Below are 18,594 nucleotides of genomic sequence, written 5' to 3' on the forward strand. Positions count from 1 at the left end.
GAACCTCTCTCATGGCTACCTTTTCTGTTAACAGGGGTCCCAGTGTTCTTAGGTTTCATTTAGATTCCCGATGAGAAAGGCAAGAAAAAAAATGGATCAAAAGAAGGAGACGGGGTATTCGGGGTCTAATTTTGAAAGCTACAACTTACCACCCTGACTTTCCTGAGGGCTGAAAGCAGAATCTAAGTGCACTGGGAGCCTCCTCGGTGTTCCAGGGACTGCGGATGCTTTCAAGACCGCTGGGACGCATGCGTAAAAGTGCATCCGGACAGGGGTGGGGCCGGGAGAGGTGGGGTCCGCAGACAGCGGTTGCCACGCTACCTGGCCCCGGCTGAAGGACCCAGGGATGACGCAGCTCTTTGGTTTACTTCTGCTGTGGTTTGGGCCCCTGCTGCTTCAGTTCTCCAGTCAACTTAGAGAAGACTTAACCAAAACCAGGAAGCTGTGCGGCAGGTACCTGGTGAAAGAAATAGAAAAACTCTGTGGCACTACTAACTGGAGCCAGTTCAAGATTGAGGAGGAAACCCCTAATACAGAGGAACCCCCGATTCCTGGCGAGATTGAAATCTTCGACCCCTACGAATACCAAAACCACCGGGACCGTTTCTCCGAGTGGGGAAGAGTCACAAACCCAGGTAAAAATCGAAACCAAGGGCATGTTTGTTCATCTCAGTACATTTTTTATCCTCAAGCTTGCTCCACGAGATAATGAGCTTCTGCAGGAAGTGGAATTTGTGCCCAGTACACAGGTAAATACAAAAATTTTAAAGGCAGTATATCGAGAATATATTAATTCTCTATGAGAAAACTTCTTTTTAAAAATCTGAAGGGAAATAAATGTATATACATATACTTATAAGAACACTGTCTCCCCCCCCCCCCGACACACACACACACACACACACACACACACACACACACACACTTCACCTTGTTGGAGGGCTCTTGTCTTCTGGCACACTCTCTTTGTCCTTCACAGCCCACCATTGATATTTTCCCTTGTAAAATCATCATTGACCTTCCCATAGTTAACTGCATCATTTCTCTATTCTGTCACAGTATCTGGCCCATGCAGTAGTTTTATTTGACTGTCATTAGGACTGGCTGCATAATTGGCTAAACCCAGTGCCCAATCCACTGTTCTAAAAGCAGAAAAGAGCCAAATGTACTAAAATGTAAAGCTTTTATCGTTTTTTGTCTTTATCTCCTCTGCTCACACTCGGTCCATTCTCCCATCAGACTTCACTTAAAAGTTCATGTACTTAGACTTCACCTGCAAGTTCAAAGATAAGTTATTGAGAATTTCAAGACTGCACCAACAGAACTTTAGAAGCAAACGCACAGCTTGGGCAACTGTACAAATCTCACACCTATAAAGCCAGCCAGGCATACCACATCATATTATGGGAACTATCTCATTCATGTTTTTACCTAAAATGCCTAGCAAAGGGCTTAGCATATAAATCTGTGCTTAGTATATATTTAATTTGTACTCTAAGCTTTCAAGCAGTTTTCAGGAAAATATTCTTGTGTCATGTCTATAAGTATATCTTCCAAATACATTTTTACATTTTGTGACTAACAGATTTCAGGCCTTACATGATTTGCCATTTTAATAGAAAATGCACTTTGTTGATATTCTATTCACAGTGTAGTCGTTGAAATTATTGCCTTTTAAAGTAATTCACTTGATTTTTGGACAAATATTGCAAAAGTTAACTAAGATTAAGGAAAGAGTCAACTATCATGCCAAAAATAGACACTAATGTAGATGACTGAACAAATAGTGCTGGCACATTTTAAACACTTGTTCAATTTAACTTTTTAAGGAGTGAATGAATGAATGAAGGGATGGCTGGATGGCTGAATGGAGTTAATTAAACTATTGCTGTTTAGGGAATGAAAATTTTGAGACAGAAACTATCAGACTAAATCTCGATTATTTTACACCATCAAACCTACTTACAAATAAACTTATCTTGTCCTTCTCTTACAAAGGAGGAAGTCTCTCTCCCCAAAGTCTTCTACTTGTGATTTAGTTCAGTGATCCTCAGATTTAATGTTCATATGAATCACTTGGGAATTCTGTTAATGTAGAATATGCAGAGTCTGATTCAGTAAGTTGGTGATGGGATCTGAGATTTTGCATTTTTAACAAGTGCCTTGGGGGATGCTGATGATACAAGTTGGTGGGCAATATCTAAGTTACTAGGTCTATTTCACCTTCTCTGTTTTATTCCTTCCTTTTTTTTTTTCTTTTTTCTGTTTGTTTTAGGTTTACTATCACATTAATTCAAAGAAAACTCTGTCATTGGTGCAGTCTTTCAGGCATTTCATTAGACTTCATATTCCAGCAGAGAATTCAGTAAGAAACTGCTACCTGCACTAGTAACATATGCTTTCCAAATCCTCTGCCTTAGAACCTCAGCTATCAAGCCTACTCTGAAGACAATTTTGGTGTTATTTATAATTTCTTGGATGAATAAATGATATTAATTCAATGAGAGGGAATCTACAATGGAACTGGAGTTTCAAGTGTGTCTGATAATGTTTCAGAATTGTCATACTCACTAAACTTGTTAATATTGGCAACTATTAGGTAAAGGATAATTTGGTGGAGTGGAAATATGTGCCACCATTGTTTTGAAATGTGTAAAGAAGGAAAAATCTGTTTGAATGTATATCAAAAATTTAAAAAGTTAAAAGAGAATATGACATTTATTCTGTCCTGTTAATTTCTCATGAACTAGAAATTGAGAGGTATGTGTTTCCAGTATTAAATATATAACTATGCCATTTATTTTACACATGATGTGCTTAAAAATTTATTAATTTTTATTTAGCTGTCACCAGTGGGCCACATTACTATATTAGATCAAGTCAATTTTAATCTTCTAATGATCTGTTTGACTCTTCACACAGGAAAAGATAGTTTGTACACTGATATTAAAATTTTTTTCAGTGCTACTCATACAAAATTTGAATCTGAAATCGTGTGCTTCTTGTTAATAAGTGTGTGGACTGTGTCTCTAAGACCTACCCAGAATATGGCACCATGAAACAGACATCATACTTCTAAACTATGGTTGAGTAGAGCCAGGTGAAATCATTCATGTTTCAACATCAGCTTTTTATAATCCATAACCCCTTTTGCAGTTAAATTGATCACATTCTCTTATTTTTGGTCTTATTCATCTATTCCTGGTTTTCTACTTGTATTTTTAGATATCACCACAACTAGCCCATGCAGGGTTCCTCTCTTTACATAATAATTCAACAATATTGTTGAGCCCAGGAGTACTTTGCCACAGAGCTACACCCATAGTCCTTTCTACTTTTCTTTTTTCGTACCAGAGATTGAACCCAGATGCTCTTAACCACTGAGCCACATCCCCAGCCCTTTTTGTTTTTATTTTGAGACAGGGTCTCACTAAGTAGCTTAGGGCCTCACTAAACTACTAAGACTCTCTTGAAATTTGTAATCTTTCTGCTTTAGCCTCCTAAGCCCCTGGGATTATAGGTTTGTGCCACCAAGCCTGGCCCTTTTTATTTTTTATTTTGAGATAGGGTGTCACTAAATTTCCCAGGCTGGCCTGGAACTTGTGATCCTCCTGCCTCAATCTCTTAATTACTGGGATTATAGGCATGTGCCACTGCACCCCAGCCTAATTTAACACCATCTGAATAACTATTATGTGCTACACATACTCTTGGTACTTGGGATATAAGAAGAAACAGTAACGCTCCTGCCTTCATAAGGTTTACATAATGATGAAGATAGAAAAATATAAGTAAATTATACAGTATATTAGAGCATCATCATCTTCACTTGTCCTCTTTCTACTCCCATGCCCCTCCTCTCATAGGCAGCTTCTCCATACATTTATTATGTATGCTTGTTTTTATACATTTTGGAAAATTATGCATTGCTTCCAGTATAACTTTTAAATATATCTAAATTATAGTTAAGATCTCTTGTTGTCATGTGAACATTTATTTCATTGCTTTTAACTGCTGCACACTACTCATTTTGCCTCAACTTGTTCTTGGTTTGAGCATATTTCACATGCATCTTAGCCTTTTGGCTTTTCTCTTTCTGAAACATTCCTGCTTTTGTATTTGATTGGGGTTTTTTTTTGGGGGGGGGGGTGGTGGAGATTGTAATTATCATTTGATTTTTAACAGTTATTCAAATACAATAGTTATACTTTTACTTTCCACACTATGTCCTTAATTCTTCTGGGGTTCATTTTTAGTTCTGGTCTAGATAGGGATACTATCTTGTGTTAGTTTTCTCAAGTCTTATTTTTCTCTATATAAGGAGCTAGTTTCCTGAACCCTTTTACCAATCATTTTTTCCCATTGATTTACAGGGATCCACCTTTATTTTTATTTTATTTTATTTTTTAAAGAGAGAGTGAGAGAGGAGAGAGAGAGAGAGAATTTTTTTTTAATATTTATTTTTTAGTTCTCGGCGGACACAACATCTTTGTTGGTATGTGGTGCTGAGGATCGAACCCGGGCCGCACACATGCCAGGCGAGCGCACTACCGCTTGAGCCACATCCCCAGCCCCGACCTTTATTGTTTATTAAATTTGAATAAGCTTCCTATTCTATTTAATTGGTCTGTTTGTTTGACCTTGTAACATGATTACACTATTTCTAACACTATAATTCTGTAGTATGTCATATATCTGTGAGGGCAAGTCTTTGGTGTTTAACTTTTAAAAATTTTGTTCCCTTAAGATTGACCAAGTTAATTTCCAACCTTCATTCTTTTCTATATATAATTAATAGTATATTTATTTTTTTAAAAAATCCATATGAAAATTTAATTGGGATGCATGGAGTGTAGAGCTGAATTTGAAGAGAATTAACATCTTTATAACATTAAAGTCATCTCAATCAAAAACATAAAATATGTTTATATACTATTATTAGAATTTTTAAGTTTTCTCTATAGAGACTTTTTGTATTATTTAAGTTAATGCTTAACACTTTGTTTTTGATGCAATTATAAATAGTTGTGAATTATACGTCTTTGTTAGTGATTATTGGTTAGAGAAACTTAAATTGATTTTAAAAGGTTGAACTTGATCCAGAAACCATGATGAAATATTTTCATGGTTCTAATAGTTTTCTGATTGTATAGGTTTTTCTATCATTTGCAAATGATAGTTTGTCAGTTTCTTTCTAAACCATTTTTTTTCTTTCCACATAGAGCTGGCTAGGTTGTCTAGTCATGTTAAATCAGTATGATAGTGGGATATCTTGTCTCCAGTCTTAAAGAGCATGTATTTAAATTTCTCCATTAGTCATATATTGGTAGGTTCATGTTATATAATCTTTACTAAGACAAGGAAATTTGCTAAGAGGTTTATTTTTTATAATTAAGAGCAGGGTTGAAATTATTAAGAACTTTGTTTTGCATTATGTATAGTCACGTGATTTTTAAATTTTTATCAATTAATTCAGCAAATACTTATGAGATACCAATTAAGTGGAAGGCATTGTTCTGGATCCTTGGGATACATAAATAGGACAAAACAGACAAAGGTTCTGGCCTCATGGAACTTGCATAAATAATAAATATAATAAATAAGGAAATATTAGAAGGTAATAATAGCTACAGAAAAAAATTAAAAATTAAATAGGATAAGGGAGACACATAAGATAAGGGATTGAAAGGTGGTCAGAGGACTCATTGAAAAGTTGATATTTGAGAAAGGAGATTTCTGTGGTTTAAATGTATCCATCAGAGTTCATATGTTGGAAACCTACTCCCCAGTGCCACAGTGTTGGTGGCAGCACCTACTAAGAGGTGATTAGGTAAAAAGGGCTCTTCCCTCATAAATAGATTCATGTTGTTAATGTTATTATCATAGGAGTGGGTTATCACAAGAGTGAATTATTTGTAAAAGCAAGTTCATTCCCCTCTTGCTCTCTTGTCCTTGCTTTCTCTTGTCACTCTATCTACTATCCATGAGATGATGCATCACAATGGCTCTTACCAGATGCTGGCATCACACTCCTGGATTTTCTAGACCCCAAGAACCATTAGGTATCTAAATTTATGTTCATTATAAATTACCTAGTATCAAGTATTTTGTTTCAAGCAGCAAAAATGGATTAAGACAGAGGTGGCAAGGGAATTATCCAAGTGAATATCTAGGGAAGAGCATTTAAGAGAAAACAGCTGAGCAAAGACACTTTTGCCTGGTGCATACAGGAAACAGCAAGTATGCCAGGATGACTGGAACAGAGAGAGTAGATGAAAGTAGTAGAAGATAGGTCAGAGAAATATCAGTCAGGAAAGTTAAAATAGGATGTTTTAGGCCATTTAAGAGACTTTATATTTTACTCTGACTGATACAGGGAGTAATTACAGATTTTTGAGCAGTAAAATGACATGAATAATTTTTTAAAGGGATCACTGTGCCTACTATGTTGAGAATAGACTATAGGGTAGAAAGAGTAGAAGCAGAGAGGTCTGTTAATGAGGGAGGGTCTTAAAGTTGGTAGCAGTGGAAATAGTGAAAACTATTATAATCTAGATATATTTGGGAAACTTTGAACAAAAAGAAATAATGACTTTCAAACATAAAAAAGTGATTCTAAAGTTTTTATGTGGACCACCTAGAAAGATGGGGTTTCCATCAACCAAGATAGGACAGGCCTCAAGTGGAACAGGTTTGGAAGACAATATTAATAATTCAGTTCTGGACATAGTTTTTAAAATCCAGGTAGAGTTTTAAATATATTGAGTTTGTTCAAATCAGAAATATTGAGGTAAAAATGTTCAGTAGAAAATATTCTATATGAATCTAGATTTTAGAAGAGAAATCTTGTTTGAAGGTAGAAATTTAGGAGTTATAGTTGCATAGATAATTTTTGAGCCATAAGATTAAAGGAAATTACTAAGGGAGAAAATATAGATACAAAAGAGCACCAAGAAATGAACCTTAGGAGACAAAAATATTTTAAAATTATGGAGGAAGAATTTGCAAAGGAGATAGAAAAAGGGATAGCTAGTCTAGTAGGAAGAAAAGAGAATGTGGTGTCCTGGAAACCGAGTGAAGAACATCTTTCAAGAAGCGGTTGGTGAGGTTATAACTTTCATAATCTAATGCCTTCACCTCTGAACGTTTCTACACTGGCAATCATGTTTCCAACACATGAGTTTTTTGCAGGGGGCATTCATGTCCAAACCATAATATGCTACCCCTGGCCTCCAAAACCTCATTCTCATCTCACAATGCAAAATACATTTAGTGCATCTCCAAGGATCTTCATAATCTTAACAGTTCCAGTATTTCTCAAAAGTACTGAAGTCCAAAGTCTCAACTAAGATTCAAGACAAACTCTTGATCTCCTCTAAAAATCAAAAAGCAAATTACATATATCCAATATGCAGTGGCACAGAGTAAACATTCCCATTTCAAAAGGGAGGAGTAGGGGTATAGAAAGAAGCAAGATCAAAACTGAACCAGGCAAACATTAGTTCCTTTAACTACATATCTGCTACCTGAGCCACATGGTGGCAAGATGTGAGTTCCAAAGGGCTTGGACAGTCCTACCCTTGTGGCCTTGTAGGGTATAGCACATATGGCCTCTCTCTGGACACATCCTTCAGCTTTCCTGAGCAAACATTCCATGTTCCTAGCATCTCTTCATCTCTTAATTGTTGGGGTATCCATTCCAGCTTTGGCTTAATTCTTTCTTTCTTTATTTTAATTAAACATTCTATATTCACATCAAACAAATCTTAACCACAATAATATTATATCATCTTTTTCTGAATATTAAGTAACAAACTGAGTGAGCAATTAGTTGCCAACATATCTTTTATTACATATTTTAAAATATATTATGGATTATAAAATTAGCACATTTGAATTTACAATTAAAACATTCACAGATTTGTTTTTAACTAAACTAGACTTAGCATGGTAGAAGAAACACTCCACCTTGCCTTTCTGACCTCTGCCCTGCTAGCCTCACTCTGTGTAGCTGCCTAATGTTGGGAACATCATGTGTTCCCACTTTCTGCTGGAGTCTTCAGTCCCATGTGGTCTCCAGTTTCAGAGTCTATTCTGGATTTGTCTCCCTGAGTCCCCATTTCTTCTAGTACACAGCCTTCTTAGGGCACCAGACCTCCCTCCTTTGGAGCAATGCTCATCTTCAACTGAGTATCTTATCCATGAGGAGTTCTACAGGGTTCTCTGTGATTGTCAACTTTGGCTCCATTATTACATCTTCACGTACCACCCTCTTGTGGGCTTCACACAAGGATTTCAATCCTGCTACAATTTTCTTGACATTCCAGGCCTTCCTTTGAAATCTTGGTAGAAGCCTCTCTGATCCCCTCATTTCATTGTCCTACATTCCTGCAGAACCAGAACCATGTAGACAATGCCAACATCTGCTGCCAACTTGTGTAGTAGCTTGCTCCATCAGTGCAGCAGCCTCTGAGTTTCTGGGCAGCTGAGCATGATGAATCAAATCCTGGGGAAACAACTTCCTAGCCTGTTTGAGTAGGGTCTCTTCTCATATGACTTTTAACTTTTACCTTACCCTTGATCCTGCATAGGCATGGTCTTGCAGCTTCCTGAGATGTCCTCAAGGCATGTTTTCTCTTATCTCTGTCCAAAGTACTTACTTTGTCTTTAGTGGTGGTAATCTCTTCAGCAACCATGCTTTCCATGGCCCCAATTTTACATGTGCTCCTTTTCTAACTAAACTGCAAGTTTTTCAAACATTTGCTCTCCACTTTCTGCGTCTGATTCCCACAATAAACTTAGCTAAAAGCTGCCAGTTATGCCTGTGCCACCACCTGAATGCCATGATACAGAGAGGCTGGATTTATGGTGGAGGCTATTGACAAATATATCTTCCTAGAAGATTCTATAGATGAGTCAGGGTCATGGCAGAAGTCTAACAAGTCTCCAAATAATTGTCTGATGTAGTTATTTTGTTTTCTTGTGGATAATATCCAATAATGTTGAATGAGTTAAGAGCACTATAACAGCAACAATCAGATCATTCATTGAACCTTGAGCATATACCACTTCTTGTTTCTTTATATTTTGATGAAGAACAAAATGGTTTCTGATGACTGTTTACTTATAAAATATCCATAAAAAGACAACCCAATTTTAAAATGGATGAAGACATTAAATGGACATTGATCCAAACAGGATATCCAATAAGCACATGAAAAGATTGCTTAGTATCATTAAGCATTAGGTAAATATAGATTAAAAACTCAATGAGATAATATTTCAAATCCATTAGGATAGCTGTATCAGAAAATGGAAAATGTCAAGTGTTGGTGAAAATATGGGGAAATTGGAACACTATTTTGACAGTGTTAAGATTGTGAAATGGTATAGTTGCTGTGGAAAAGTTTGTCGATTCCTCAAAAAATTAAAATTATCATATGATCTATGTGTTTAGCCAAAAGAATTGAAAAAATATTCACATAAAAACTTGCATGTGAATGTTCATAGCAGTGCTTTTTTGTATTAGCCCAAAAGCGTACACTACTTAAATGTTCATCAACTGATGGGAGATAAATGGATAAACACAATATAATGTGGAATATCTCTGCAACAGAAACTCTTTCCGTCATAAAGAAATGAAAAGATCACATATGTTACATCATGAACATAGAAAACATTATGCTAAATGAAAGAAACCAGACACAAACAGCCACATAGTATATACTTCCATTTATATTCCATTTACTGTATATACAAAGAAACAAAATAGATGCCTGGTTGCCAAGGGCAACCAAGGAGGAGAAACTAATAGTGACTGCTATTTTTTCTTGTTGTTTTATTGGGTTAGTGTTTTTTTTTGGGGGGGTGATATATATATATTCTGGAATTAGATGGTAATGATGGTTTTATATCCCTGTGAATATATTAAAAACCACCAATTTACATACTGTAAAATTTTATGGCACAGGAATATTTTAGTTAAAAATGTTATTACAAAAATGTTCAAAGAAATTATAGGAAAATCCCACAACTATTTTAGTTAAAAATATATATTGCCTTTGAATAACCATACTTTCTATTCTTTATTTAAAATGTAATTGTTTTAATCATTAGCTGATTTCTAGTATTCCAATATTTAATTTCAATCTAAGGGAAAACTTTAATAAGGCAGTAATATTTTCTTGTTTCTCAACAGCCTCTGCCTCTCCTGGAAAACCAATAAATAGTTTGAGGATACAGTCACACTCTAAGTATCACTATAAAAAGGTCAACTGGCTGCCCATCAAGATAAGCGATTCTTCTTCATCAGATGATGTTGATCCATATTCTCATGACAGTATAAAACCTCAGAAGAAAAGCTCAACTAAAATTAAAACACCACACAGTTTATTTTGGGGGAATCATCCCCAAAGAAAACGCAGAGGATTCTCAAATAAATGTTGTATTAAAGGATGTTCAAAAGCAGAACTTGCCATTGCATGTCTCCCATATATTGATTATTTAAACAATGATAAAAGAACCATCACTTTTGACTAAGATATGTTATCCATCCTATGAACTATATTAATTTAATAAAAGTTTATTATATTTAATTTACTATTTATTTTTGGTAATTGTACTTATAGGTACTGTGTTGTGAACTACATCTGAATGTACTTGCAAACACATATAGTAGTAATAGGAATCCTAGTATTTTCTTCAATGACTCCAATTTTTTTTCTTATGTTTCATATATTTTTTAAAGAAGATATTATTGGAGGTGGCAGGGTCCATGGAGGCATCTAAGAATCACCTGTTTGTTTTTTGTTATTATGAATTAACCCTCTGTTAGCTGAATTTAAATGGATTGTGGAATGTTATACATTCTATCTATATGACATACAGACTGATATCTGTGACTATTAGGTTCACCCAAGTATTAATCCAATACACTGTTGTAACAACTTAGAAATAACTAACCAACTACACTCCTGGTAGGAGGTCTTCTACTGTCATAGTAGGTACACTTTTATTTCCTTGAGTTGTATTACAGAAGCTTGGCACATTCTCTTAAAATTTCTGCTGAGACAGTTCAGTGACTGTCAAGGTTTAAAATCTCTCCAAGATACTCTTCACTTTGAAGGTATAAAAATAAGGTATACGAACAAATTATTCTCAATATTATTCAGAAGTCTGCAGCAGGGGTTCTCAAAACATGATCCTGGTCAAACCAGAAGCATCAGCATCTCCTGAGAATTTGCCAGAGTTCAATCCTTGGGACTACCCTGCCCCATCCAAAGAAAAGAAATACAATTCTAAGGTTCCACCTAGACATGCTAAACCAAAAAGTGAGTATGGAGACCAGTAATCTGCTTCTTTTTTTTTTTTTTAACAGGTTTTCCAAGTCATTTTGATGTAGGTTAGAGGTTGAAAACCACTGATAATAAAAGTCACTATGAACAGTTTTAAAGTCCTACAATGTGTGTACTTGCATAGAAAAGGGCTAGGGATGTGGTGCAGTGGTTAAGTGCCCCTGTGTTCAATTTCTGGTACCAAAAATAAATGCACATCTAAATAAATATAGATGTTATTACACTACAGAACACCGAGTTTTGGTATATTTTTCTACTTTAAGTCCACATATGAGATAATTTTAATTCTACAAAGTAGATCAAACTTGAATCCAAAGAATCCAAAGTGTTATTTCTACTTTCCACCCATTAATTAATGAGTAAGCATCATTTTTTTTAAAAAAAAATTATCTCTATTTTCTTCTCCAAGTATGTGCTATAACACTCTTTTCAATTAAAATTTTTATTCCTATTTAGCTCTGTTATTTAAGACAAAGGTTCTTTTTCACATATATCTATATCACACTCTGCAGGCATTAACAAATGTTGATTTTTTTCCAAATGTTGCATTTTTAATCAACTTCAGGATATAGTTGACAGTTTTCTTTGTAACATATGGATCCACTTTTTTATATAGATGATAACAGATTATATCATGGTTGAGTGAGAGAATATATCTGTAGCTTCAAATGAAAATTCAGAATTGCCTATGCTTGGGCTAAAAGTACACATGAACTGCTTAGAAAATGTATAGGTAGTTTAGAAAATGTATTTGTAGTTTAAGAGTAAGAATACATCCTATTAACTTATATCTACACATCAAAAATCCAAATTAGAAAATCATGAGGTTGACTGAGAGCATTATTATTTGCACAGCTATTTAGTTCCCTACACACTTCAATAATTTGTATGTGCTTTAGCTGGGCTAATTATCTCCCAAAGGCCCATGAATTAAAAGCTTGGTCCCCAGCCTGTGGGAAGACAGAAAACCTTCTTTAGAGATGGGCCTCGTTGGAAATCTTCTGGTCATAGCAGGTGTGGCCTCAAAGGAGATATTGGGACTGTGGCCCCCTCCTCTTACTCTGCTTCCCTGCCACCATGCAAGAGTACAGCTTCTTCGACCACACCCACCCACCATGATATATTCCCCTACCACAGGCCCAAAAGCAATGGGGCCAAGAGACCCTGGACTGAAACCCTGAAACTGTTAGCCAAAACAGTTTCCTCTTTACAGCTTCATTTATCTCTGGTGTTTGTTATGTTAATGGAATAATTAATAATTAATTAATTAATGGAATAATTAATAATAATAATTAATAATAATGTTATGATAATGGAAAGTTAACACCAGATGTTAGGTCATTTTTTATTTTCCATATTATTATTTTCAATATTAATAATTATACCAACAATGATGTTGTACACTTGGATAGAACACTCAAGTTTATCTCATAGGCTCTGTGGAGCAACCCCAAAGTAGGGGGAAAATAGATGAAAGCTGAGATACCTTGATAATTGTTAGGAGATAGTGAAGATGTAGGTAAACAGAACAGGCAGATTGATGTTTGAGAGGTTGGCTCAACACACTTGACACATGTAGACCATTTGAAAAGTGCCTGGTACAACACTGAGAAAAGATAAGATGTAAAATAGGCGTTGTAAGGAACTTCATTCTGGTTGGAATAAAACACTTTGTGAGTGAACCAATCAACTTAGCATTTCTCTGATCCCCAATTAACATATATGGTGAGCAATGCCAGTATTAATTAAGTCCCTAGACTAAAACACTTGGATGGCAAACCTTTATCAGAACCCCTGTCACTCAATGAGAGATCTTTTCTTTCTTGCTTGCTTGAATAAATATTATTCTTTTGTGCTCATTCTCCACTATCCATGGATTTTATTCTTTGCATTTGTGAGACAAGAACCTTGTCTGGAGGAATGGCTGATAGACGGCTACTAAATGGCAATACCTGCTGCAGAATTAATGAGCTATAACAGCAAACAGACCTCACCCACCACTATCCAAAACATCCAGTTTCAATATTAAGTATCTAGTTGAAGATCCTGCATGTTAAGTTACTTGTTGGTGGTAGAACGTAGAGCTGGATCATGATTTTAATCCTGACATTTCACCCAATACTACTATACTTATTAAAATCATGAACCAAAATTATCCACGCATTTTTGGTTGGCATTCATTATTTATCTTCTACGTCATTTTGTTTGGCATTTGTGTTAAAGAGTAATCTATTTGTTGTCAGCACCAAGTCTCTTTTTTACTCTGCTTCCTGATGCTGGGGCTTGGATTCTGTAAACCATGTTTTTCATAATAACTGGATTTTGTTAGGTTCTGCCAAGGGGGGCACTAGAGGATCCTCCTTCTCTTATCCTCCCATCTCACCATCACCCTGGCAACATTTCTGTACACTTCTAGAGCCAGCCTCATCATTTTCCCTCAGATATACTGACACCAGCTACTTGCCTCTTTCTCAGCACTGTCACATCTCTGTAGTGGCCATCCCTCAAACTTCTAAGGCACAAACACTACTGGGGCAACATGTTCATCAAGAGGTTCTAGTTTAGACTCATGGGCGGCCCTTCTTCCAGGCTTTTAGTTCTTAACCTCAGCTTCCTTCCTGTGTTTTGGCATGAAAACCGTGTGGGAGGCGTGGGAGGATGCTGGGATTTGAATCCAGGGCCTTGACATGCTGCTATCCAAACTCTACCAGCTATATCCCAAGCCCTTTCCTAAAGTTTCTCTCTCTGTATTAACTCAGTGTTCAACGTTTTCCTTTTTAGTCCTCCAATATGAGCTTAACTCTTTTATTTGTTCATTTCAATTACACATAATATTGGGATTTATTTTGACGTACCATACATGCATGGAACATAATTGACTCCAATTTACCCCAGTACTACTCCTTTTTCTGCCTTCCTGCCTGCCCCTGTTTCCTTTCCTCTACTCTACTGATCTTTCCTCTATTAATTTATAGTTTTTGCTATTTTATTGCATTATGGACATACATAAAGGTCAAGTTCACTGTTTTATATTCATGTATGTACATAGGAAAAGTTTGGTAAAATTTATTCCACCATTCCTTCTTTTTCCTATCTCTCCACCCTCCCTCACCCACTCAATCCCCTTCCTCTACTCTACTCATCTCTCTTCTATTTTCATGGAATACTCTCCTCCCTTTCTTCTTATTTTTTTTTCTTATTTTGTATTACGTTCTCTGTTAAAATAGTGTGGTTTCTTTCTGTTTACTTGAGTTGTCTGGAATTATAAAGTCCCTGACAGTGGTTTAGAAAGTGGTTTTGAGTTGTTTTAGGGCAAGAATGATAAAAGGGTTTCATCTTAAATGCAAACTCCAAATTATTAGCAACAGCTTGCCCATTTATAGTCAATCTGTGTTGAGGAAACCACTGCCATCATAGCTGAATCTTCCCTTTTCTAGAATTTAATGTAAATGGGAATCTGCATTATATTCAATTATGTCTGACTAGTTTTACTTAGCATAAGATTTTTGAGATACATATATATTATTGTATGAATCAGTAAGTTGTTCCTTTTTATCTTTGCATTACATTCCATTGTGTTAGGAATAAAGCTGCTATGAAAATGTATGGACAAATTTTAGTGTGGACATAAGTTTTAATTTCTCTTAGATAAATACATAGGCAATGCTGTAGCATCTGAAAAGTATAAATTTAATTTGTAAGAAATTGTCAAATTGATTTCCAAAGTGAGCTACAGTTGCTCTATATCCTCTATATCTGTAGCCATTCTAGTGAGAGTGTTGTGCTAGTTTGTTATGGTTAAACCTTGTATTTTCCTGACAATATTGAGCCTCTCCTTCTACTATTCTTGGCCATTTGGACACCTTCCTTTATGAATGTCTATAAAAATCTTCTGTTTATTTTTAACTGATTTTTTTCTGATTAATATAAGAAGTTTTCATTGATTCTGAATAGAAATTCTTTATTGGATATATACATTGTACATATTTTCTCCCATTCTGACTTACTTGTTTTTGTTTTCTGTGACTCTAGGGTTGAATCCAGGGGTGCTTTACCACTGAGCTATGTCTTCAGCCCTTTTTATATTTTATTTTGAGACAGGGTCTCCCTAAGTTGCCAAGGTTGACTGCCACAATCTGCACAGCTGTTAATTCAGAAAACTGATGAGGGCTGATGGGAGATTAAGAAAGACACACAAACATTTAGATAGAAAAGTAGGATCAGGTGAGACACTGATCTCAGGTGGAGAAGAAGTGACCCAGAGCTGGCTCTGCACATTTATTATATAGGGTCTCACAATCAGGAAGATAAAAACTATAGAAGTATATATATATATTTGGTGCACTAGACAATTACAAGACTAGAAACATTTTGTAGCTCAGAATCCTCTATTCCTGGAAGCTATTGTCTGAGATTTAGGTCAAGACTAATATAGGTTCATGGTTTGCATGGAGCCTTCATGGACAGGGTGTCACCATAGCAACTGGGATTTTTTTTTCCTGGTACACAGGATAGAACACAAACCACATGCCCAATCCCATTTTGTATTTTATTTAGAGACAGGGTCTCACTGAGTTGCCTAGCATCTCACTTTTGCTGAGGCTGGCTTTGAACTCAAGATCCTCCTGCCTTAACTTTCTGAGCTTCTGGGATTACTGTCTTGCTCCATCATACCCAGCTAACAACTGGGAAATCTTGACCCATACTTTTTGCACAGGAAGTTCCCAAGGTTTGGAAGTGCACCACAGACACTAGCCAAAGACTCTGATCCAGATCACCACATACTTGACCATGAAATAGTGATTCTCCTGCTTCAGTTGGGCTTGTCTCTTCTTTTGTTTCCTTGACAATAAAAGAACAGATATTTTTAATTCTGATGAAGTTCAATATATCAATTTTCTTACTATTTCTGATATTTTGCATTTTATTTTAATTTTGCCTTTTTTTAAGTTCAAGATTTTCTCCCAAGTTTTCTTATAAAAGTTTTATAATTTTATCTTTTATGTTAGGCTTATGATCCATTTGAATTCATTTATTCATTTCATTCTTAGGAGTCAGTGTTTGTTGTTTCCACATTTTTCTAACCAGCAATTTCAAAAAATTTATTTTAATACTATTCTTTCCTCCAGTCACCTTGGTGTGCAAGACGTGCACATATATAATCACACTCATATTTATATAGGTATATTTCTGTTACTCTATTTTGTTTCCTTAATCTACACATTTATCTATACATTTATCTTTATGCTAGTACCACACTGTCTCAATAACTACAACTTTTAACTAAGTTAAAATGTTTAAATATGATAGCTAAATTCTCTGACCATTTAATAATTTTTCAAAATTGTATCAACTATTTTTCCTTCTTTGTATTTACACCTAAACATTAGAACCATTTGTTATCTTTCTTTACAAAATTCTTTTGTAATTATGATAAGAGCTGCATTGATTCTATAGTTTAATTTGGGTGGAATTGAGTCTTGTGACCAATGAGTATGGTATATTTTTCTAATTTTTAGTCTTATATGCAGCAGAAGCTTATAATTTTCATCATACACTTCTTATATCTTGTTAAACATACCCCTGAGTATTTTACTTTTATGCTCTTATGAGCGATATTTTAAAAATTTTGCTTTTAACTGTTGCCAGTATAAATAGCTAACTTTTTATATCAGCTATGTATCCTACAACACTGTAAATACAATTTTTCTAGTACCTTCTAAACTTTTATATAATGTGTAGCATTTTCTACATAAACAATCATGTCATCTGTGGGTACAATTTTTCTTTCTTTATAACATGATGTCTCTTTTTCCCCTTGACTCATTGCTTGCCTAGGACCATTAATACAACATTGACTAGAGAGTTGCCCTTCTTGCCTTGTTCCAATCCTACGGGAAAGCTTTTTTTATTTTTTAACATCATTAAGTATTTTGTTAAAGATCAGTTTTAGGATTTTTGTAGATAAATTTTATGTGCTTGAAAAATTCCTTCCTATTTTCCTTGTTTGCCGGGAGTTTTTATTGTGAAAGGGTATTGAATTTTGTCCAATTCCTTTTCTGCATTAGTGAGATGATTATTTAGACATTCTCTTTTATTCAGTTCATATAGTGAATATAGATCTGTTGCTAATGGGGGATTTTTGTGTGTATACAGAGATATTAGTTTATGGTTTTATCTAATGTCTTTGTTTCTCCTTGATGTCAGAGGAATGGGACCTTATAAAGTGATTTGTGAAGTGTTTGCTTCTTTATTTTCATAAATTAATTGTTAAGTATTATATGATTTATTCCTTAATTGTTTAATAGATTTTAACAGTGAGGTTATTTTGGCGAGTTTTTAATTACAGTTCAATTTTTTAAAATATGTATTTCTATTTAGAATTCGTATGTCTTCTTGAGTCCGTTTTGGAATATTTTTCTCTTAGAAAATTTGTCAACTGTGTCTAAATTGAGTTATATTTATTGGCATAAAGTTGTTCATTATATTACCTCACAATCCTTTCAACGATTGTAGAATAGGTATTCTAACTCTTCTTTTATTATTGATTTTGGTAATTTGTTTTTCTTTTTCTCTTGAAAAAGATTGATTAGCTGTGGTTCATCGATTCTATTGATCTTTTCAAATCATTGACATTTGATTTCAATGATATTTCTATTGTTTTTCTATTTAATTGATTTATGTTTCTAATTACATTTCCTTTGTTTTACTTGAATTTATTTTGTTTTCATAGATTTATTGAGATAAAATTGAAGTACAATAAAATATGCATATTTGAAGTATGAAATTTGATCAGTTTTGACATGTTTTGACACGTATGTAACCAATACAACCAATATAAAAAACATTTCTATTACATTTTTTAAAAATTGAAATCATGCAGACTGTGTTTCCTGCATGATTTATTACATTAGAAATCAATCACCTGAAGATATATAGAATTCCACTCCCACATGTCAAATACTTCAAAATTAAATGGCACATTCACAAATATCTCATGGGTCAAGGAAAAAAGAAAAAGAAAAGTAAATAAAAAATACTTTGAACTAAATGATAATAAAAGCTTAAAATAGGGGCTGAGGATGCGCTCGTTCAGCACGTGTGAGGCACTGGGTTTGATCCTCAACACCACATATAAATAAACAAAGGTATTATGTTCATCTACAATTAAAACTATTGTTTAAAAAAAGCTTAAAATATCAGAATCTCTGTGATGAAACAATACTAAGACGAACATTTA

At 34.8% G+C, this 18,594-nt stretch overlaps 1 protein-coding gene across 1 annotated transcript; it reads left to right on the forward strand.

Moving 5' to 3' along the window:
* Positions 1-346: 346 nt before the first annotated feature.
* On the forward strand, positions 347-10,539 carry INSL6 (insulin like 6; the record flags this gene model as incomplete). Its single annotated transcript, XM_081280205.1, has 2 exons — positions 347-635; positions 10,199-10,539. 2 exons carry the CDS (start codon positions 347-349, stop codon positions 10,537-10,539), a joined length of 630 nt encoding a protein of 209 aa, XP_081136331.1.
* Positions 10,540-18,594: the final 8,055 nt, after the last annotated feature.

The sequence above is a fragment of the Spermophilus citellus genome (assembly GCF_964194105.1).
Source record: "Spermophilus citellus genome assembly, chromosome: 2".
Classification (NCBI taxonomy): Eukaryota; Metazoa; Chordata; class Mammalia; order Rodentia; family Sciuridae; genus Spermophilus; species Spermophilus citellus.